This window comes from Erithacus rubecula (assembly GCF_903797595.1).
Source record: "Erithacus rubecula genome assembly, contig: scaffold_683_arrow_ctg1, whole genome shotgun sequence".
NCBI lineage: Eukaryota > Metazoa > Chordata > Aves > Passeriformes > Muscicapidae > Erithacus > Erithacus rubecula.
Genome location: NW_027635657.1, coordinates 25,576 through 49,467, shown reverse-complemented (window position 1 = coordinate 49,467; position 23,892 = coordinate 25,576). Strand labels below are relative to the sequence as shown.

The following is a 23,892-nucleotide window of genomic DNA, read 5'->3' as shown; positions in this document are numbered from 1 at the left end:
GGTCAGGTTTAGGGGATGGGCAGTGCCATTCCCAGTTTGGGGTCAGGTTTATGGGATGGGCAGTGCCATGCCCAGTCTGGGGTCAGGTTTATGGGATGGGCAGTGCCATGCCCAGTCTGGGGTCAGGTTTATGGGATGGGCAGTGGCCATTCCCAGTCTGGGGTCAGGTTTATGGGATGGGCAGTGGCCATTCCCAGTTTGGGGTCAAGTTTAGGGGATGGGCAGTGCCATTCCCAGTCTGGGGTCAGGTTTATGGGATGGGCAGTGCCATTCCCAGTTTGGGGTCAGGTTTATGGGATGGGCAGTGCAATGCCCAGTTTGGGGTCAGGTTTATGGGATGGGCAGTGCCATTCCCAGTTTGGGGTCAGGTTTATGGGATGGGCAGTGCCATGCCCAGTTTGGGTTTGGGGTTTGGGGTTTGGGGTGGGCTCTCACCGCTGTCTGGGCTGTGATGTGAGTGCACCCCACAATCTTGGCCCCAGCCAGGGGTTTCTCCCCCTGGGCTCTCTTCCTCAGAGCCATCAGAGCCGGCATCTCTGCAGGAGAACGGAGAGGGATCCAGGGATTGTGGGAGTATGGGATGGGATAGGATCCATGGGATGGGATTATGGGAGAATGGGAAAATGGGATGGGATCAATGGGATGGGATGGGATGGGAATAGATGGGATGGGAAAATGGGATCCATTGGACAGGATGGCATCAATGGGATGGGATTGGATGGGATGGGATGGGATGGGATGGGATGGGATGGAATCAGTGGGATGGGATCCATGGGATGGGAAGGGATAGTGGGATTAATGGGAAGGGAATGGATGGGATCCATGGGATGGAATAATGGGATCATGGGATGGGATGAGATCCATGGGATGGGAAGAGATGGTATCAATGGGATGGGATGAGATCCATGGGATGGGATGAGATGGGAATAGATGGGATAATGGGATCAATTGGACAAGAATGGGAATGGATGGGATCCATGGGAATGGGATGGGATGGGATGAGATCCATGGGATGGGAAGGGATGGTGGGATTAATGGGATGGGATTGGATGGGATCCATGGGATGGAATAATGGGAAAATGGGATGGGATGAGATCCATGGGATGGGATGGGATGGGACAGGATGGGATGGGATAACGGGATAATGGGATCAACAGAATAGATTCCCACAGAACTTCCCCACTCCCCAAACCCCACAGATCTCCCCCATCCCCCAGCACCTCCCACCCCATGAGGAGTGGCTCAGCTGCCCAGCCCTGCCCCTGGGGTCACTCCCCCTGGGCTGGGGTCACTCCCCCTGGGCTGGGGTCACTCACCCTGGGCTGGGGTCACTCACCCTGCTCGGCGATCTCGATCTCGCGCCGCCCGAACTCGGCCTGTTTGATGTTCTTGACGCAGAAATCGCTGCTGCCCTTGGAGTTCTTCTGCTGCTTGTCCCGGGGGGAGGTCTCATCATCAGAGCTGTCTGTGTAGGATGCAGCTGGGGGAGCACAGCACGCCAGAAACAATTATTTTGGAATTTTTTTGAATTTTTTAATTTAATTTTTACATTTTTTTTAAATTTTTAAAAAATTTTTTTAAAATTTTTTCAAATTTTTAGTTTTTTTTATTTTTAATTTTTAAGTCTTTTTATTTTTATTTTTTTATTTTTAATTTTATAAATTTTTAAAATTTTTAAAAGTTTTTAATTATTTTAATTTTTTTTTAATTTTTAAATTTTTTAGTTTTTAATTTTTAAATTTTTTAAATTTTTTATTTTAATTTTTAATTTTTTCATTTTAAAATTTTTTCTATTTTTTAATTTTTAAATTTAATTTTAAATTTTAAAAAATTTTTTTGAATTTTTAAAAATTTTTTAAAAATTATTTTTTGGCATCAAACTGTCTCGGTATGAAGGATAAGTATTTGTTAATAAAGGCAGAAGCTTTTTTTTTTTTTAATGGAGAATGTAAACTTCTTTCTTCTAAATTATTATTATCATTTTGAAATGAAGGGGTTTTTAGGCAAAGATGGGGGAATTAGAAAGAACAATTTTTTAGAAAGAACAATTTTTTAGAAATAACAATTGTTTAGAAACAACAATTTTTTACTAGGAAAATTAAACTAGAAATGCAATATTGCAAAGAACAATTTAGAGTTAGAATACAACTTGCCACCCTGTCACTCAGGGTACTGGCAGCACTTTAATTAAATTAATTAATCTGCAGTGGCAGATGTGGTTCAGCTGAAGCAATGGTTTTATAGAAGGGTGAATTTATTTTTTAAGGTTTAGGGATGATGTGGAAAAGTTCAGGGGTTTTTTTGGAATTTAGTGGAAATATGGTATTTTTTTGTCCAAAATCTCATTTTTTCTCTGGCTAGGAAAGGCTTGGCTCCTGCCCTGGCTGGAGCATCTCCCAGTGGGATGATGGAATTTTCTCAGCCATGCCCTGGGACTCAGTGGCCATGAACAGGAGATATCTCCTGGAGGGAGGATGGGCTGTGGGAAGATAAAGATGATTGCCCAGCTGGTTTAAAGATGCCCATGAGCAGATAATGTGTGCCAGGAGATCAGGGGCACTGCCACACCCAGTTTTAAACAATGACCCATTAACAGGAGATATCTCCCACAGAGATAAGAATCACTGCCACACCCAGTTTTAAACAATGGCCCATTAACAGGTGATACCTGCTGGATGAAGGGTGGGTCATGGGAAAGATAAAGATGATTGCCCAGCTGGTTTAAAGATAACCATGAGCAGATAGGAATAAAACAGAAAAGTGAAATAAGAATCAAGTTTTCAGATGGGAAGAAATTGAAAAAAATGCTGTGAAAGTTAACTAAAAAATATCTTTTTGTAAGATATGGAGTGGACTGTATTACACTGGAAATTCCTATAAATTGTAAAAATTTTATAGGGGGGGGTTGAAGTCTTCGAGAAAAAAAATCCTTTGCCCTGAGGGAAAATGCCCTGTTCTAGAAAATAAAGTATGAACAAAGACATTTGGGAAAAAAAAAAAAAAAAAAAAAGAAATAGAAGTTTTGCTTTTGAACAGCTTGTCCTTAAAATAATAAAGGAGTCTGACAGGACCCAAAAGCTCTGGGAAGATGAGAGGAGTTCCACAATTCCCAGATTTTCCTGGATGGATGCAAAGAGTGAAAGAGAAGACACCAAAAAAATTTATTCTTCTCTTGAAAAAAATTCTTATAGGTAAAAAAAAAAACAACCTTCTCTCTAAAGTGAACTGAAATAATTATTGAAGTGAAAGACTGACTGAAGTGTCTGTGTTGTTAAAAAATATGAGAGATTGGGGGAGGAGAGAGTGATCTAAAAATTTTATTCCAAATCTTTTATTTTCTCTATGTTGTTAATAAATTTCTTCTTTATACCCTTTGAAGTTTTAAACCTGCCTTGTTTTTGCTTCTAATCTATGTTAAAACAGAAATTAAATATTTTAGAATTTAGAAACTTAAATTAAAACAAGACTCTGGATGGCCCTTCCAGGACTCAACTGGCCATTCCTCATGGAATTGTTCTGCTCCAAATCCAACAAATCCAAACCTGTACACTAGATTAATATTTTTTAAAAAATATTTTACACTAAAACCAAGACAAGAGGGATGCTCAAAGCAGGAATAAAATGTGGAAAAATTTCCTGGGAGGAACAGAACAGGGAGGAGAAAATGGGAAAGAGGAACAGCAGCAGCTGCACACTGGGGCCACACAGAGACAGCAGAAACACCAGAAAAATTAAATTTTACACAAAACTATAAAAGATATTTAGGGAAAAGCCCTTCAGGTGATCCCAAATCTACAGCAGGATCCTTGTGGAATTGTTTGGAACCCTAGGAAATTCCTCTCCCTAAAGTAAACTAAAAAAGATTATTTTTAATTTAGCAACTAACTAAAGTGTTTTTGTACACTGTTGTTAAAAAGAAGAAAGTGTAAAAGGGGGAAGGGATGGTCTGAAGGTTTTATTCTAAATTTATTGTTTCTTTATGTTGCTAATCAAGTTTTTCTTTACTCCTTTTACGTTTTAGGCCTGCCTTGCTTTTGCTCCTAATCCTGATTTACAGCAAAAAATTATTAAATCAACAAATCTAAATCTCTACACTAAATATTTCAAACTAAAAGACAAAATATTTCAAACTAAAGACAAGAGGGGTGCTCACAGCAGGAATAAAATGTTGAAAATTTTCCTGGGGGGAACAGGAAAGAGGAGAAAATGGGAGAGAGGAACAGCAGCAGCTGCACACTGGGGTCACAGAGAAACAGCAAAATCACCAGAAAAATGAAATTATACACAAAACTATACAAGACATTTAGGGAAAAGCCCTTCAGGTGATCCCAAACCTACAGCAGGATCCCTGTGGAATTGTTTGGAACCCTAGGAAATTCCTCTCCCTAAAGTAAACTAAAAAAGATTATTTTTAATTTAGCAACTAACTAAAGTGTTTTTGTACACTGTTGTTAAAAATATGAAGGTGTAAAGGGGGAAGGGATGGTCTGAAGGTTTTATTCTAAATTTATTGTTTCTTTATGTTGCTAATCAAGTTTTTCTTTACATCTTTTGCGTTTTAAGCCTGCCTTGCTTTTTCTCCTAATTCTATCTTACAGAAAAAAAAAAACTACATTAAAATCAACAGATCCAAACCTGTACACTAAATTAATATTTCAAACTAAAAGACAAAATATTTCAAACTAAAGACAAGAGGGGTGCTCACAGCAGGAATATGGAAAACTTTTCCTGGGGGGAAGAGAACAGGGAGGAGAAAATGGGAGAGAGGAACAGCAGCAGCTGCACACTGGGGTCACAAAGAAACAGCAAAATCACCAGAAAAATGAAATTATACACAAAACCATAAAAGACATTTAGGGAAAAGCCCTTCAGGTGATCCCAAACCTACAGCAGGTTGTTTCCTTATGTTGCTAATCAAGTTTTTCTTTACAGCTTTTACATTTTAGGCCTGACTCCTAATTCTATCTTACAGAAAAAATATAAGTATATTAAATCAACAAATCCAAACCTGTACACTAAATTAATATTTCAAACTAAAAGACAAAATATTTCAAACTAAAGACAAGAGGGATGCTCACAGCAGGAATATGGAAAACTTTTCCTGGGGGGAAGAGAACAGGGAGGAGAAAATGGGAGAGAGGAACAGCAGCAGCTGCACACTGGGGTCACAGAGAAACAGCAAAATCACCAGAAAAATGAAATTTTACACCAAAGCAGAGAAGAGAAGGAGGGAGAGTGCAGGGCAGGGCAGTGCTGGCACACCTGAGCTGTAGCTGTCGGTCGAGGACTGCGAGATGGAGCGCGACAGCGAGCGCCGGCCGATCTTGCTGGGGCGCTTGTTGAACTCCTGCTTCTGGTCAGCAAACTGGATCTGTGGGGAGACACCAGGGATGCACTGGGAAAAGCCACCAGCTGCATGCCAGGGAGACACAGCCTTCAGGAGACACCTGGCTCAGTCACAATTCCTGTGGTTTAATAGTAAATTGTTCGTTTTGTTTAATTTCAGTTTGTTTCATTTCAGTTTGTTTAATTTCAGTTTTTCCAGCCTGTTGATTTTTGGCTGCAGAACACAAATTTTTAGGAACCCGAGACAGGATCAGGAACACACATGGGAAGGAAAAATCCAGCCCCAACTGGAGCTGCAGCCAGGGCTGTGCTGGGATTAAGGTGCTGATCCTGGCGGGACGGGGCTTTGCACACACCAGGGGCTGTGTTACCCTGAGAAGCTGCTGCCTGAAATAACTTCCCTCTTCTGTCCTTCCCTTCCCTTCCCTTCCCTTCCCTTCCCTTCCCTTCCCTTCCCTTCCCTTCCCTTCCCTTCCCTTCCCTTCCCTTCCCTTCCCTTCCCTTCCCTTCCCTTCCCTTCCCTTCCCTTCCCTTCCCTTCCCTTCCCTTCCCTTCCCTTCCCTTCCCTTCCCTTTTCTGTCCTTTCCCTTTTTCATCCTTTCCCTTTTCTGTCCTTTTCGTTCCCTCTTCTGTCCTTCCCTTCCCTTTTCTCTCCTCTTCCTTCCCTTTTTTACCCTTTTCCTTCCCATAATTTAAACAAATCCCTCCAAGGCTGAGCAGCTCCATCAGAGGAGGTGACTGGTGTGAAACAGTACAGGAGACACACAGATTCTGACCAAGGGGGAATAATTTGGGTTAAATTCACATTTTCCTTTCTCACATCACCATTCCAAGGACACCAAACAACCATTTCACAGCACACAGTGATGTTGATAAACCACAACCCAAACCAAGTAAAGCTGGGAAACCTCCCCTGCAGGACCACAAGGGGTTAACGAGCTGAGTGCAGGTAAAGTTCCACTTCACATTCCAAATGAGTCAAATCTAAACCAGTTCCATCACAAAGAGCCACCTTGAGCTACTTCTCTGTGCAAAAAAAAAATCTCTTTATCCAAAGGTTTTCCTGCAAAACTTTCCTGTGCTGACCTGCAGACAGAACAACCACAGAGTGATGTTTGCCTCAAGAATTCACCATTCCCGAGAGAAAATGAGGAGAATCCCTCTGGAGATGGGAGTTTCTCCAACTGAGGAATAAACAATTGGGTGGAAACAGCAAGGGAAGAGAAGAGAGGTGAAGAAGCAGCTGCATTTCTGCATTTCTGAGAGAACCCACTGTGCCCTCACCTGGGCTTTCACCCCCGACTCGCCGTTGACGTTGTATTTCTTCTTGTTGGGCATGGTGGCTTTGCTGGCTGTCCCGAGCAGGGAATGCCAAATTTATGCCCAATTTATGCCCCATTTATACCCAGCAGCCCCATCCTGACCCTGCTGATCCTGCCCTCACCGGGGGTGGGAGGTGAAAGCAACCACTTGGATTTTCCCATTTTTTAATTTTTTTTTTTTTTTTGGCAGACCCCAAGGCTTAATGAGGCGTCCCAAGGAACAATTCCTGCCTGTGTTGGTTCTTTTTTTTTGGAGCTTTTTGAACGTGTGTGCATAACAATGCCTTATTTATGTAACCAGAACATTTCCCTGCTCACTGTAATTAACTCGCTAATTAAGCTCCTTTAACTAAGGTCCTCCCTCTTTTCCCCTCCCCCCCAATGTCAGATGATTGGAGCCTCGTTAGAAGGAAATTAACTAATGAGCAACTAAAACAACGGGGCTGTTTGTTGGATGGTGAAGTGGTTTTTAATTATTATTGTTTTAATTACCCCAGCCCTTGCTGTGTCCCCCATGGCAACCAGGGCAGAGTTTGTCCTTGGGAGGGTCCAGACTCCACCACCCACCCTGTGCTGCTCCAGCCCTTTGGGAATGTCTGGGGTTCAATGCAGGAGGTGGCAGCAATGTGTGTTCTGTCCCAGCTGGGGCAGTGCCCCTGATCTCCTGGCACACATTATCTGCTCATGGGCATCTTTAAACCAGCTGGGCAATCATCTTTATCTTCCCACAGCCCATCCTCCCTCCAGGAGATATCTCCTGTTCATGGCCACTGAGTCCCAGTGCATGGCTGAGAAAATTCCATCATCCCACTGGGAGATGCTCCAGCCAGGGCAGGAGCCAAGCCTTTCCTAGCCAGAGAAAAACTGACATTTGGACACCAAGGCACCTTCTTGCCACTGCATTCCAGAGGAAAACCAGAGCCTTGCACATCATCCCTGGAGCTTCAGAGGAAACTGCACCTTCTCCAGGAGCACTGCTCCAGCTGAGCCACATCTGCCCCTGCAGGAGGATGCAGCACCATGGAATGGGACTGTGCCACCACCCTGACTGACTGACTGTGCCAGCTTGGATTCTGACTCTGGCAGGGTTGGGATTGTTCTGTGTAATACTGCATTGCTATTGGAATTGTCCTAGTACAGAACTGTTATTCCTATTCCCATCTCTTTGCCTGAGAGCCCCTTAATTTCAAAATGATAATAATTTGGAGGGAGGGGGTTTCCATTCTCCATTTCAAAGAGAATCTCCTGCCTTTATTGGCAGAAATCTGTCCTTCAAACCAGGACAGGGAATTACAGAATGGTTTGGATTGGATGGGACCTTAAATCCCATCCAGTTCCAACCCAACACTTTCCCCTATCCCAGGTTGTTCCAGCCTTGGACAGTTCAGGGATGGAGCAGCCAGAGCTTCCCTGGGATGGGAATTACCCCAGGTAATAAATCAGCAGGGATAAAATGGATAACAATGCCAGCCTCTAAATGAGAATTAAAATTGGGGTCTGCTCATTCCACAGCCTGTCAGTGGGAAGAAATGATCCAAGGAGGAAAAAAATGGGAAAATCCATTGGCAGAGGCTGGTGAGGCTTTGGGATCTCCTCCAAACCAGCCCATCCTGTGATTCCACTCTGTGATCCCAAGGAAAAGGGGTTTGGGAAAAGCAGGATCCAGCTGATTTCTGACTGAATATGGGATAAAAAGCTCCCCCAGCCCTGAATGCTCCTGTACAGCAGGTTCACACCAGATTTACACTGGATTTACACTGGATTTACACTAGATTCATACCAGCTTTACACTGGATTTACACTGCATTTACACCTGATTTACACTGCATTTACACTGGATTCACACCTGATTTACACTGGATTTAGACCAGATTTACACAGGATCTAACCCAGATATACACTGGATTTACACTGCATTTACACCTGATTTACACTGTGTTTACAGCAGATTTACACCTGATTTACACTGGATTCACACCAGGTTTACACTGCATTTACACTGAATTCACACCTGATTTACACTGGATTTACACCAGATTTACACAGGATTTAACCCGGATATACACTGGATTTACACTGCATTTACACTGGATTCACACCTGATTTACACTGGATTTACACCAGATTTACACAGGATTTAACCCAAATATACACTGGATTTACACTGCAATCACACCTGATTTACACTGCATTTACACTGGATTCACACCTGATTTACACCAGATTTACACAGGATTTAACCCAAATATACACTGGATTTACACTGCAATCACACCTGATTTACACTGCATTTACACTGGATTTACACAAGATTTACACCTGATTCACACCGGATTTACACTGCATTTACAAAGTATTTACATGGGATTTAACCCGGATTTACACTGGATTTACACTGGATTTTCACCAGATTTTAATTTCTACTGAATTTACACCTGATTTACACTGGATTTACACCAGATTTATACAGAATTTAACCCAGATATACACTGGATTCACACTGGATTTACACCTGATTTAAACTGTTAGATTTCCATGGGATTCAACCTGGATTTACACCTGATTTACACAGGCTTTAACCTGCATTTACTCCAGATTTACACTGGATTTACCCCTGATTTACACTGGATCAAAAATATTCCTTCCCTGGCATTTTCCATCTCCAGGGCAGATTTCAAGGAATTCACTAAAAGAACAAAAATTCCTGAGCTATTTCCCATCTCAGCAAATCCCTGAAAGCAATTCCTGCAGGAATGGAAAAACATAAAAAAAAAATGGAAATGTGAATTATTTCCAATGTGGAAATATCTCAGGGAAGGAGAATCTGGGATCAGCATTGACTCCCCAGCCCAAGTTATTTTTTCCAGGAAAATTTTTAATTTCCCACATTTTCCATGAACTTTCTGCAAAATCCTGACTTCAGCTCAGGGTAAATCAATTCAAAGCCTTAAAAGGGGTAAAAAATTCATTTTATGGTAACACAAAAGCACAAACTCCTTTTCCAGCAGGTTTCACATTAAGTTACTTCAATCCAAAGATTTAAAATCTCCTTTTTTTTTTCCCCTCAGTGAATGTCGGGTCCAACACACTAAAATTAAGAATTAATATTTGATCAAAATGCTAAAATTAAAATATTTTGCTTCATCCCCAGAGCTCAGGAATATTCTGTGATTTTTGTGTTAAATAAAATCAGTGAGAACTACTCTCAATCCCAGTGAATTGTTTTGTTCTGAGTGTTTTTAATTAATTCTTGGCCACTAATTTATTTTGTTTTTTTGGAGGGAACAAAGGGAGAAAACAAGAGTTTTCTGTGGGATTAAACAGCACAAGCATTGCTGGAGCTCCAAATTCCACCTGCAAAAATCTTGGGAATTTAAAATTTAAAATTCTGCATGGAGTGAAATAAAATCCATCATTTTGTGGATGGAAGAGCAGGAACAGGTTTGGTTATTGGGTCAAAAATATAAATAATAAAGGTGTTAATGCTTTATTAAATTATTTAAAAGATGTTGTAATTAGCTAAATTCAGCTTAATTTGGATGATTTTTAACTGGCAGCTAAAAGTGTGGCAGAAATCTCTGTACTTTAAATAAAATTTAATAAAAGGATGGAATTTATTATTATTATTATTATTATTCCCTACTAATACAACTTCCCAATATTGAGTTAACAATTAGAACTGGACATAAACCCAAGAACATTAAGATCTAATTTGAAATAATGACTTTAAAGATAATGAGTAATTTAGAGTTTGGGCTAATTATTCCTGGAGATGTGGCTGACCTGAGGCTCCACATAAAATGCAAATGAGCTGAGTTAAAAATTAAAAATACTTATTAATTAAAAATATTGCTGCAGGACAAAACCTGGAGCTACTGGGGAGGGATTTGATGCAAGAGCAGCTTTAAAATCATCACTGAAATAATAAAAAAGGAAATTATTAAAGTTATGAGAATAAAAAAAAGTCTATTTAAATATAATTTTTGTCATCTGACCCTGATTCCATAATGGAAAAATCAGATAACTCACAGGGAGAGGTTTTGTTTTTACAAAAAATCAAAATCTGAGACAATAAAAGATTGTGAAGGATGTAAAGTTTGTCACTGATAACCCCACATGCAAATTTCATTAAAAAATAAAATAAAATAAAAATAAAATAAAATAAATAAAAAATAAATAAAAAAATAAAATAAAAAATATACATAAAATAAAATAAAATAAAATAAAATAAAATAAAACAAAATAAAATAAAATAAAATGCAGAATTTATTCCTGATTGTTGATATAATTATGTTAAAATTCAGGGGAAAGGTGAAAGAATTGTGTCACCAAAAAAAAAGAGTGAGAGGCAGAATAAAATAGAATTTGACAATAAAATCCATAAAATTAAGGAAGGGAACATAAAGCTGGATATAAAGGGAATAACGATGTCTGAATCCAAAATTAAAATAAAATCAAATTCCTTTCATCAGAGCATCAGAATTCCAACTTTTATGCAATGGATCCAAGTGTCCAGGAAGGACAATTTCAAATGCAGAAATAAAAGAATAAATACCAAATAAAATAATAATAAAGAATAAAAGAATAATATTGCTAAATTTTTGGGCACATGCAGAATTCCCAGCCGTGGAATTCAAAGCCCTGCCTGGATTTTGGAACAATTTTATTTAATTTTTTGGGGGAATTCTTTCCAAAAAGAAAAAAGGGAAAAGTGGATTTTGAGATTTGGGATCTCTGGAACTGTTTAATCCTCAAATGAGGAGCCCTGAAGGGGTCTGGAAGTTTTGGGGGTTTTTATTCCAACAGCAGAATTTTAAATTGATGATAAAAATTAAATTGAGAAGAGGGATCTGAGATGAAATTGATGATAAAAATTAAATTGAGAAGAGGGATCTGAGATGGAATTGATGATAATTTAAATTTTAATTGAGAAGATGGATCTGAGATGAAATTGATGATAAAATTTAAATTGAGAAGAGGGATCTGAGATGAAATTGATGATAAAAATTAAATTGAGAAGAGGGATCTGAGATGAAATTGATGATAAAAATTAAATTGAGAAGAGGGATCTGAGATGAAATTGATGACAATTTAAATTTAAATTTAAATTGAGAAGAGGGATCTGAGATGTAATTGATGATAAAAATTAAATTGAGAAGAGGGATCTGAGATGAAATTGATGAAATTGATGATAATTTAAATTGAAATTGAGAAGAGGGATCTGAGATGGAATTGATGAAATTGATGACAAAAATTAAATTGAGAAGAGGGATCTGAGATGAAATTGATGATAAAAATTAAATTGAGAAGAGGGATCTGAGATGAAATCGATGACAATTTAAATTTAAATTTAAATTGAGAAGAGGGATCTGAGATGAAATTGATGGAATTGATGATAATTTAAATTGAAATTGAGAAGAGGGATCTGAGATGAAATTCCCAATCTCCTGAACACACTGGGGGTTCTCCCTCCCCACCAGCCCCAAATTCCTACAAAAACTGGATTTCAATGGGGAGATTCAATAGGGGAAGGAGGATCCTGCAGGACCACAGCTGGGTGAACTGGGATGCACTGGGATGAACTGGGATGAACTGGGAATGCACTGGGATGAACTGGGAATGAACTGGGATGAACTGGGATGAACTGGGATGCACTGGGATGCACTGGGATGAACTGGGAATGAACTGGGAATGAACTGGGATGAACTGGGATGCACTGGGAATGCACTGGGATGAACTGGGATGCACTGGGATGAACTGGGATGCACTGGGATGCACTGGGATGAACTGGGATGAACTGGGATGCACTGGGATGAACTGGGATGCACTGGGATGAACTGGGATGCACTGGGAATGCACTGGGATGAACTGGGAATGAACTGGGATGAACTGGGATGCACTGGGATGAACTGGGATGCACTGGGAATGCACTGGGATGAACTGGGATGAACTGGGAATGCACTGGGATGCACCAGCCCAGCCCCACAGCTCACAGGCACTGATGTCCCAGCAGGATCCAGCCCCTCACTCAGGATTCCCCATTCCTGCCCCAAATCCCAAATCTGGGAAGGGCTCAGATCCAGCCCCTCACTCAGGATTCCCCATTCCTGCCCCAAATCCCAAATCTGGGAAGGGCTCAGATCCAGCCCCTCACTCAGGATTCCCCATTCCTGCCCCAAATCCCAAATGTGGGAAGGGCTCAGATCCAGCCCCTCACTCAGGATTCCTCATTCCTGCCCCAAATCCCAAATCCAGGATGGGCTCAGATCCAGCCCCTCACTCAGGATTTCTCATTCCTGCCCCAAATCCCAAATCTGGGAAGGGCTCAGATCCAGCCCCTCACTCAGGATTCCTCATTCCTGCCCCAAATCCCAAATCCAGGATGGGTTTGGATCCAGCCCCTCACTCAGGATTCCTCATTCCTGCCCCAAATCCCAAATCCAGGATGGGCTCAGATCCAGCCCCTCACTCAGGATTTCTCATTCCTGCCCCAAATCTGCTCCAAATTTAGACCTGGAACCTTCCAGCACTGAGGATTTCACTTGGCACCATCAAAATTCCCAAAGAGCAGAGGGATGGCTCAAATCCTGAGCATGATCCAGGTCAGAATGAACCCCACATTCCAGAGTGAATGGTATTAAAGGATTGATCCAGTTTGGAATTAATTCACAGTGAATGCTTTTAAAGGATTGATCCAGTTCAGAAGAAATTCCACTTTCCACAGTGAATCCTTTCAAAGGATTGATCCAGTTCAGAATAAATTCTGCTTTCCAAGGTGAATGCTCCTAAAGGATTGATGCTGTTCAGAATAAACTCCAGATTCCACAGTGAGTGTTTTTAAAGGATTGATCCAATTCAGAATGAACTCCACATTCCAAGGGGAATGCTATTAAAGGCTTGATCCAATTTAGAATAATCCCCATATTCCACAGTGAATGCTTTTCAAGGATTGATCTAGTTCAGAATGAATTCCACTTTCCAAGGTGAATGCTCCTAAAGAATCCATGTGGGTTGGAATGAATTCCATATTCCAAGGGGAATGCTATTAAAGGATTGATCCAGTTCTGAATAAATTCTGCTTTCCAAGGGGAATGCTCCTAAAGGATCCATGTGTTTGGGAATGAACTCCACTTTCCAAGGGGAATGCTTTGATCCAGGCTGGAATGAATCCCATATTCCAAGGAAAATCCTTTGATCCAGGCTGGAATGAATCCCATATTCCAAGGAAAATGCTTTGATCCAGGCTGGAATGAATCCCATTTTCCAATGAAAATGCTTTGATCCAGGCTGGAATGAATCCCATTTTCCAATGAAAATGCTTTGATCCAGGCTGGAATGAATCCCATATTCCAAGGAAAATGCTTTTAAAGGATTGATCCAGTTCAGAATGAATTCCACTTTCCAAGGTGAATGCTCCTAAAGAATCCATGTGGGTTGGAATGAATTCCATATTCCAAGGAAAATGCTTTGATCCAGGCTGGAATGAATCCCATATTCCAAGGAAAATGCTTTGATCCAGGCTGGAATGAATCCCATATTCCAAGGAAAATGCTTTGATCCAGGCTGGAATGAATCCCATTTTCCAATGAAAATGCTTTGATCCAGGCTGGAATGAATCCCATTTTCCAAGGAAAATGCTTTTAAAGGATCCCAGAGCAGGGCAGAGGCAGTGGAAGGGCTGCAGCTCCCTCTGCTGAGCAGAGAGCACAAGGAAGGAACATTTGGAAAGGGAATTCCTGCCCAATTCCACACCAGGATACAAACACAGCCCTGCCCCTCTGGTCAGGCTCCATCTAAACAGAAATTCCACATTTCTGTGAATTTTCTGAGCCCTCTCAGGATTGGCATTGTCTGAATTCCCATTCTGTGCCAGGAAAATCTGGGAATTTGCTGGATTTGGGCTGGTGTTTTCCCTCTGCTGGCAGCTCTCCCCTTCAAATTGGGAAGAAGCTGCTTTGAGACCACCCAAGAACACCAAATTTAATTTATTCCAGGAAAAAAAATGGATGTGACCAGCACAGATATTCCCAAAGGATTGCCAGAATTGCACACTGGGTATTCCTTCCTCCATGGAAAACATGGAATAATTTGGAAAAAAAACCCTCTGGAGTTCCAACCCTGGGGATGGAAAAACCTTCCCAGCAGGGAATTGTCCCAATTTCCAACCTAAATTTCTCTGGAATTTCTCCAGTGTCTTTCTTTGTAGATTTTTAGGAATTTCCCCAGGATGAGCTCAGTCCTTCAGGAACTCCCTTCCCATCCAACCCATTCCAGGATTTTCAGATGAAAATGGAAAATCCACTCTAAATTTGGATAAAATCTGGGGCAGATTTCTCTTCCAAAGCAATCTAGCCAATTTTAAAAATAATTCACTTTTTCCCCCCAAATCCTATTTTGAGGCAGTCAAGGAAATTCAATTTTGGGATAAAAGTATGACTTTGGGAATCCTTTGGGAGGTGCTCAGGAAAAAAAAATAAAATAAATTCCAGGCTCTCAGGAATATTTTGGGCTCTCCCAAAATGATTAAAATACCAAATTAACAACTTTTAATTGCCAGACTCCATTCCATCAGGAATTAATTTGGGAATTGAGGTTGAATTTCCAATAATTCCTCCCCTCTCTCTTTGGGCTTTGTTTTATTTCCTCTCAATAATTTTGTATTAATAACCAATTTTTAAAAATTTTGTATTTTATCCTTTTCCCCTTGGTGCAAGGGTAAAGTTGTGAGGATCTGTAAAATTCCATTTTTCATTCCCATGGATCAGGAATTTCAGCACAAGTGGGGAATTCCCATCACTTCTACAACTTCATTTTAGGAAAATAAAATTAATAAAATAAAAATGTGGGTGGTGAATATTTAAGTTCCTTTGAGGTTTTAGTTGATGAAGTTTTTAGGTGAAAATGAGGAAAATCAGGTTTGTTTTTTTGGTTTTTTTTTCCTGAAAACACCAAAACAAAAATTCCCTGATGCTCCCCAGCCTTTAACCCCCCTGTGGATTTTATTAAAAAAATCCCTGACTCAAACTAAGATTTATTATTAAAAAATTCAGGAAATACCAGCAGTGATCTGCTCTGGGAAAAGGGAGAACAATTAGGATTTGATTAATAAATCATTGAGGGTTGGAATTTCAGAGCAAAGAATAATTCAAAACCTCAGGAAATATAAAATTTCCAATATCCAGAGGTTGATCCAGGTGATGAAAGGCCTGACTGGAAAACAAGAATTAGGATTTTTTTTCCTAAATCCACAAGAATAAGGAATTTTTTCCTAAATTCACAAGAATTAGGAATTTTTTCCTAAATCCACAAGAATTAGAATTTTTTTTCCTAAATCTACAAGAATCAAGAATTTTTACCCAAATCCACAAGAATTAGGATTTTTTTTCCCAAATCCACAAGAATAAGGAATTTTTTCCTAAATCCACAAGAATTAGGATTTTTATCCTAATTCACAAGAATCAGGAATTTTTTTCCTAAAACCATAAGAATTATGATTTTTTTTCCCAAATCCACAAGAATTAGGAATTTTTTTCTGAATGCACAAGAATTAGGAATTTTTTCCTAAATCCACAAGAATTAGGATTTTTTTTCCCAAATCCACAAGAATAAGGAATTTTTTCCTAAATTCACAAGAACTAGGAATTTTTTCCTAAATCCACAAGAATTAGGAATTTTTTCTCAAATTCACAAGAATTAGGAATTTTTTTCTGAATTCACAATAATTAGGAATTTTTTCCCAAATTCACAGGAATTGTTGAAAATCTGGGAGAGAAGGTGGGGGTGGGGTAAATTCCAGAGGCTGCAGAAAAATCCCCAAATTTTCATGGATGGAGGGAAAAAGCAAAACCCAGAGAGGCTCTGAGGAGAATTTTTTGGGTTTTTTCCAGCTGGGAATTCCACCAGGTTCTGGAAAAAATGGGAATGGAAGGTTTGGATTCAGAGGGGGGAGGGGTGTCCTGGTGTTCCCAAAACTGCACATCCAAAAATTCCACATCTCCCCTTCCCTTGAAATCCAAAATCCCAATTCCCAAATTCCAAATCCTAATTTCCCAAATCCCAAATCCTAAATCCCAATTCCCAAATCCTAAACCTGAATTCCCAATTCCCAAATCCCAATTCCCAAATCCCAATTCCAAAATCCCAATTCCCAAATCCCAAATCCCAATTCCCAATTCCCAAATCCCGAATCCCAAATCCCAATTCCCAAATCCCAATTCCCAATTCCCAAATCCCAAATCCCAATTCCAAAATCCCAATTCCCAAATCCCAATTCCAAAATCCCAATTCCCAAATCCCAAATCCCAATTCCCAATTTCCAAATCCCGAATCCCAATTCCCAAATCACAAATCCCAAATCCTAAATCCCAAATCCCAATTTCCAAATCCCAAATCCCAAATCCAAAATCCCAATTCCTAAATCCCAAATCCTAAATCCTAAATCCCAAATCCTAAATCCCAAAATCCCAATTCCCCTCAGGATTTAGGGTATGGTGGGAAGAGAAGGGTTAAAAATAAAATAAAATAAAATAAAATAAAATAAAATAAAATAAAATAAAATAAAATAAAATTACAAATCAGGAATTTGGGGTTAAATGTCCCTGGCTCAGGGGGTGAGGGGTTGGCCAGGAATGGTGAAAATTCCACATTGGGAAAAAATCATGGAAACAAGAGAGGAGTTTTTGGGGAATTTCTGCTGGAAAATGGAATTTCTGCTGGAAAATGGAATTTCTGCTGGAAAATGGAATTTCTGCTGGAATTTCTGCTGGAAAATGGAATTTCTGCTGGAAAATGGAATTTCTGCTGCAATTTCTGCTGGAAAATGGAATTTCTGCTGGAAAATGGAATTTCTGCTGGAATTTCTGGTAGAAAGTGGAATTTCTGCTGGAAAATTTGAATTTCTGCTGGAAAATGGAATTTCTTTTGGAAAATGGAATTTCTGCTGGAAAATGGAATTTCTGCTGGAATTTCTGCTGGAAAATGGAATTTCTGCTGGAAAATGGAATTTCTGCTGGAATTTCTGCTGGAAAGTGGAATTTCTGCTGGAATTTCTAGTGAAAGGTGGAATTTCTGCTGGAAAATTTGAATTTCTGCTGGAATTTCTGGTGGAAAATGGAATTTCTGCTGGAATTTCTAGTGAAAGGTGGAATTTCTGCTGGAAAATGGAATTTCTGCTGGAATTTCTGGTAGAAAGTGGAATTTCTGCTGGAAAATTTGAATTTCTGCTGGAATTTCTGCTGGAAAATGGAATTTCTGCTGGAATTTCTAGTGAAAGGTGGAATTTCTGCTGGAAAATGGAATTTCTGCTGGAAAATGGAATTTCTGCTGGAAAATTTGAATTTCTGCTGGAATTTCTGCTGGAAAATGGAATTTCTGCTGGAAAATGGAATTTCTGCTGCAATTTCTGCTGGAAAATGGAATTTCTGCTGGAAAATGGAATTTCTGCTGGAATTTCTGCTGGAAAATGGAATTTCTGCTGGAATTTCTGCTGGAAAGTGGAATTTCTGCTGGAAAGTGGAATTTCTGCTGGCAAATGGAATTTCTGCTGGAAAATTTGAATTTCTGCTGGAATTTCTGCTGGAAAATGGAATTTCTGCTGGAAAATGGAATTTCTGCTGGAATTTCTGGTAGAAAGTGGAATTTCTGCTGGAAAATTTGAATTTCTGCTGGAAAATGGAATTTCTTTTGGAAAATGGAATTTCTGCTGGAAAATGGAATTTCTGATGGAATTTCTGGTGGAAAATTGAATTTCTGCTGGAATTTCTGCTGGAAAATGGAATTTCTGCTGGAAAATGGAATTTCTGCTGGAATTTCTGCTGGAAAATGGAATTTCTGGTGGAAAATGGAATTTCTGCTGGAATTTCTAGTGAAAGGTGGAATTTCTTTTGGAAAATGGAATTTCTGGTGGAAAATGGAATTTCTGCTGGAATTTCTTCTGGCAAATGCAGTTGCAGCAGAATTTCTGCCCACAGAAAGCTCAGAACAAGGCCTGAATATTTGAATTTATTTTTAAATTTTCAATCATTTCAGGCAGGAATTGTTCCCAGTTTTGCTGCCAGAGAAGTGTCAGAATACTTGAATTTTTTGGGGAATTTTTTAATTATTTCAGGCATCATTTCTGCTCACTGATAACCCAGAGCAGTGTCTGAATATTTGATTTTTTTTTTAATTTTTAAATTGTTTCAGAAATCATTTCTGCTCACTGAAATCCCAGAGCAGGGTCTGAATATTTCAGATTTTTTGGAATTTTTTTAATTATTTCAGGCACCATTTCTGCTCACTGATAACCCAGAGCAAGGTCTGAATATTTGAATTTTTTTTAATTTTTAAATTATTTCAGGCATCATTTCTGCTCACAGAAAGCTCAGAACAAGGTCTGAATATTTGATTTTTTTAAAAAAATTTTTTATTATTTCAAGCATTATTTCTGCTCACTGATAACCCCAGAGCAGGATCTGAATATTTGAATTTTTTTGGATTTTTTTTATTATTTCAGACATCATTTCCGCCCACTGAAAGCTCAGAACAAGGTCTGAATATTTGAATTTTTTGGGGAATTTTTTAATTATTTCAGACATAATTTCTGCTCAATGCAATCCCAGAGCAAGGTCAGAATATTTGAATTTTTTGGGGAATTTTTTAATTATTTCAGGCACCATTTCTGCTCACTGATAACCCAGAGCAAGGTCTGAATATTTGAATTTTTTTTTAATTTTTAAATTATTTCAGACATAATTTCAGCTCCCAGCAAGCCCAGAGAGGGATAAATAATAAAGACAAAAACATTGAATTTCCAGAACTCTGAGTCCTTTTCCACTCCCATCTGCTCTGCATTAATATCAAATAATTCAACAGAAAAAATTAAAATTCAAATTCAAATTAATCACTCTGGAAAGTAAGATCCACATTCAGTTAAAAAAAAAATAATAAAAATATTCCCCAGCTCAAAGATAAATTCAGATTTAAATTCAATTATTTCACTGGGTCAGGATTGATTGAAATTTATCGGAAATTTCTCAAATTTTAAACCAAAATTTAATTTTTTTTTTTTTTGTTAAGATGCAAAGAGGCCAAAAATGCTGAAATTAACAGGAATTAATTAAATAACAGGAATTAATTAATTAACAGGAATTAACAGGAGCTAATTAATTAACAGGAAATAATTAACAAGAATTAATTAAATAACAGGAATTAATTAACAGGAATTAATTAATTAACAGGAATAAATTAATTAACATGAATTATTACATTTTCCCACCCAAAAAATCCCAATAATTCAATTTTTCCACCCAGAAAACCCAAATAATTCCAAATAATTCCATTTTCCACCCAAAAATCCCAAATAATTTCATTTTCTCACCCAAAAAACCCAAATAATTCCATTTTTCCATCCAAAAAAACCCCAAAATTCTTCATTTTCCCACCCAAAAACCAAAAATTATTCCATTTTCTCACCCAAAAAATCCAAATTATTCCATTTTCTCACCCCAAAACCCCCAAATTATTCAATTTTTCCACAAAAAAATCCAAATAATTCCATTTTTCCACCCAAAAATCCCAAATTATTCCATTTTCTCACCTAAAAAATCCCAAATAATTCCATTTTTCCATCCAAAAATCCCCAAATAATTCCATTTTTCTACCCAAAAACCAAAATTATTCCATTTTCCCACCTAAAAAATCCCAATAATTCCATTTTCCCACCCAAAAATCCCAAATTATTCCATTTTCCCACCCAAACCCTTCAGGATTTTGTGGTTTTTACACTCCCAATCCCTTTTTCCTGCTGGATAAAAACCAAAATTCCCAATTTTTCCAAATAAATTGTGCCCTGAATGGATTCCCTGCAGAGAAAAAAAGTTCCAGAAATAACAAATAGAGAAAAAACAGCTCCAGAAATAACAAATAAATAGAAAAATAAATGCAGAAAGAATAAATAAAGAGAAAAACAGCTTCAAAAATAACAAATAAATAGAAAAATAACTGCAGAAAGAATAAATAAATAGAAAAACAACTCCAGAAAAAACAAATAAATAGAAAAAACAGATCCAGAAATAACAAATAAATAGAAAAATAACTGCAGAAAGAATAAATAAAGAGAAAAACAGCTCCAAAAATAACAAATAAATAGAAAAACAACTCCAGAAATAACAAATAAAGAGAAAAGCAGCTCCAGAAATAACAAATAAATAGAAAAACAACTGCAGAAATAACAAATAAATAGAAAAACAGGTCCAGAAATAACAAATAAATAGAAAAACAGCTCCAGAAAAAACAAATAAATAGAAAAAAACAGCATTACAAAGAACAAATAAATAGAAAAAACAGGTCCAGAAATGACAAATAAATAGAAAAACAACTTTACAAAGGACAAATAAATAGAAAAACAGCTCCAGAATGGACAAATAGAAAAAAAACCAGCTTTACAAAAAACAAATAAATAGAAAAAGCAGCTGCACAAGAAAAAAATAAATAGAAAAAAACAGCTCCAGAAAAAACAAATAAATAGAAAAAGCAGGTCCAGAATGGACAAATAAATAGAAAAAACAGCTTTATAAAGGACAAATAAATAGAAAAACAGCTCCAGAAATAACAAATAAAGAGAAAAAACAGATTTTGGGTTTTTGGTGGATTTTTCAAGGATTCTCTGTCTCAGCAGTTCTGAATTTTGGGTTTTTGGTGGATTTTTCAAGGATTCTCTGTCTCAGCAGTTCTGAATTTTGGGTTTTTGGTGGATTTTTCCAGGATTCTCTGTCTCAGCAGTTCTGAATTTTGGGTTTTTGGTGGATTTTTCAAGGATTCTCTGTCTCAGCAGTTCTGAATTTTGGGTTTTTGGTGGATTTTTCAAGGATTCTCTGTCTCAGCAGTTCTGAATTTTGGGTTTTTGGTGGATTTTTCCAGGATTCTCTGTCTCAGCAGTTCTGAATTTTGGGTTTTTGGTGGATTTTTCAAGAATTCTCTCTCTCTGCAGTTCTGCATTTTGGGTTTTTGGTGGATTTTTCAAGAATTCTCTGTCTCAGCAGTTCTCTGCTATCCAGAGTGGGCTGAGACACCCAAAAATTGGATCATAAAATGTTTGACATGTTCAGGCAGCTCCGTGACTCATCTGTGCTCATTCTGCTGCAGAAAATGCTGTGCTTTATTGAAATTAAACATTAATTAAAAAATGAAAAGCACAGAACAGAAAGTTCTGGAGTTACCCAGTTGGTGCAGAATTCTTCTCCTGGAATTACCCAAAAGAATTTTTTCAGTGCTCAGAGGTTGTGCCCTGTCCCAAAAAATGACTGCATTTGTAGAAACTCCCCAAAAAATCAGATTTGCAGAGATCAGAGCTCTGCAGACACTTTTAGGGGTGCCTGAGTTTCCACCTGGTTTATTTGAAGGTTTTGAAGTTTTTTCATTCTGCAAATTTGGGGGGGGGGGATGGAAGGAAATGAATCTGGGCAGGGAGTGGAGGGGATATTGGGGGATGGGATTTAATCCCTGCTGGAATTGGGAATTGCAAAAAGGGGTTGGGATGGGAATGAGGGGGGTCACCCCAAAAAAAGGCACAGACACCCCCATGTGGGAGGGACCCCAGAGCCCCAAACATGAGTGCACCCAGCACACAGAATAAAAAATAATCCTTTAGAATAAATAAATTCCTTTCGAATAAATAAAATTCTTCCCCTTGTGCCAATTTCCCATCTGCAGCCCCAGGGGCTCCCCAAATTCTGCAAGCCCTGATCTGCAGCTGGGCCTGCACCCCAAAATGCCTCAGGGCTCCCTCAGGAGTCCTGGCTGCTCCTGTGGGTGCTCAGCCTGCAGGAGCAGCTCCCAAAATTTGGGAGGATACAGGGCTCCCCAAAATTCACAGCACAGATGGTACCCCAAAATCTGGGAGCACACAGGGCTCCCCAAAATCTGGGAGCACACAGGGCTCCCCAAAATCTACAGCACACAGGGCTCCCCAGAATCTGAGAGCACACAGGGCTCCCCAAAATCTGGGAGCACACAGGGCTCCCCAAAATCTGGGAGCACACAGGGCTCCCCAAAATCTGGGAGCACACAGGGCTCCCCAAAATCTACAGCACACAGGGCTCCCCAAAATCCACAGCACACAGGGCTCCCCAAAATCTACAGCACACAAAGGGCTCCCCAAAATCTGGGAGCACACAGGGCTCCCCAAAATCCACAGCACACACAGGGCTCCCCAAAATCTACAGCACACAGGGCTCCCCAAAATCTACAGCACAGATGGTACCCCAAAATCTACAGCACACAGGGCTCCCCAAAATCTGGGAGCACACAGGGCTCCCCAAAATCCACAGCACACACAGGGCTCCCCAAAATCTGGGAACACACAGGGCTCCCCAAAATCCACAGCACACAGGGCTCCCCAAAATGCACAGCACACAGGGCTCCCCAAAATCTGGGAGCACCCAGGGCTCCCCAAAATGTGGGAGCACACAGGGCTCCCCATGCTGCTCTCACTTTTCTATTCCCCCATTCTGCTCTGCATTATCCCAGAATTCTGAATTCCATAGAAAATGCCCCAAATCCAAGTTCTCCCAGTCCAACCACACAAACCAGTCCTTTTCCAGAACCACTGCAGCTTTGGGTATAAAAAAGTGTAATTTATACAAAAATGGCAAATAATAGAATGAGAGCAGTGTGGGAGGATGGGATGCAATTGGATAATTAACCCCAAATTAAAACATTATAAAGTGTGAAATTCCTGATTCTTTTCATTTCAAATCCTTTTCCCATCCCCCAAAAAAATCCCAAAACCATTTCCTGAACTCTCCCTGTTGTGAGACTCAGCAGAATTTCCAATTGACTTGGAACCAGCTTGGGATTTTTGGAATTTTTCTCTTTTTTTCTTTTTTAATTTGGAGCAAGTTCAGTTTTAACATTCTGAGTTTTATTTTGTGGGAAAGGTGTTGACAAAATAAATTGTGGAGGTTTTGTTGTTATGGATATCACATGCTATCTGATAATTAAAAAAAATAGAAAATAATTCAATTTTCCTTCTTTCCTCTGTTTTTATTTTGTTTTTTTTGGTTTTTTTTCTCCAGATGTTGACCAAAAGAATTGATCTGTTTGAAAAATCATCAAAGCAGCTGTTGCACACATGGAAAGGACATTTCAAAATTCACCTGGCCAGGAATTTCAGTCAAAAAATAAATTTCAAAAATCAAAAATCAAAGGAAGAATGAGCAGTTAAACAGAGAGCTGCTGAATGCAT

At 39.1% G+C, this 23,892-nt stretch overlaps 1 protein-coding gene across 1 annotated transcript in view; it reads right to left on the bottom strand.

Annotated features, from left to right (window-relative positions):
* Nucleotides 1-330: 330 nt before the first annotated feature.
* The window catches only part of LOC306816580 (adenosylhomocysteinase 3-like), a gene marked incomplete at its 3' end in the record, with an annotated part of 35,111 nt that continues 11,549 nt past the window's right edge, over nucleotides 331-23,892 (bottom strand). Inside the window, exons 2-4 of the mRNA XM_079333007.1 lie at nucleotides 5,263-5,371; nucleotides 1,337-1,480; nucleotides 331-536 (exon numbers count right to left, since the gene is read on the bottom strand). Of these exons, the coding sequence (XP_079189133.1) occupies nucleotides 331-536; nucleotides 1,337-1,480; nucleotides 5,263-5,371 (459 nt within the window). The remainder of the gene's footprint in view (nucleotides 537-1,336; nucleotides 1,481-5,262; nucleotides 5,372-23,892) is intronic.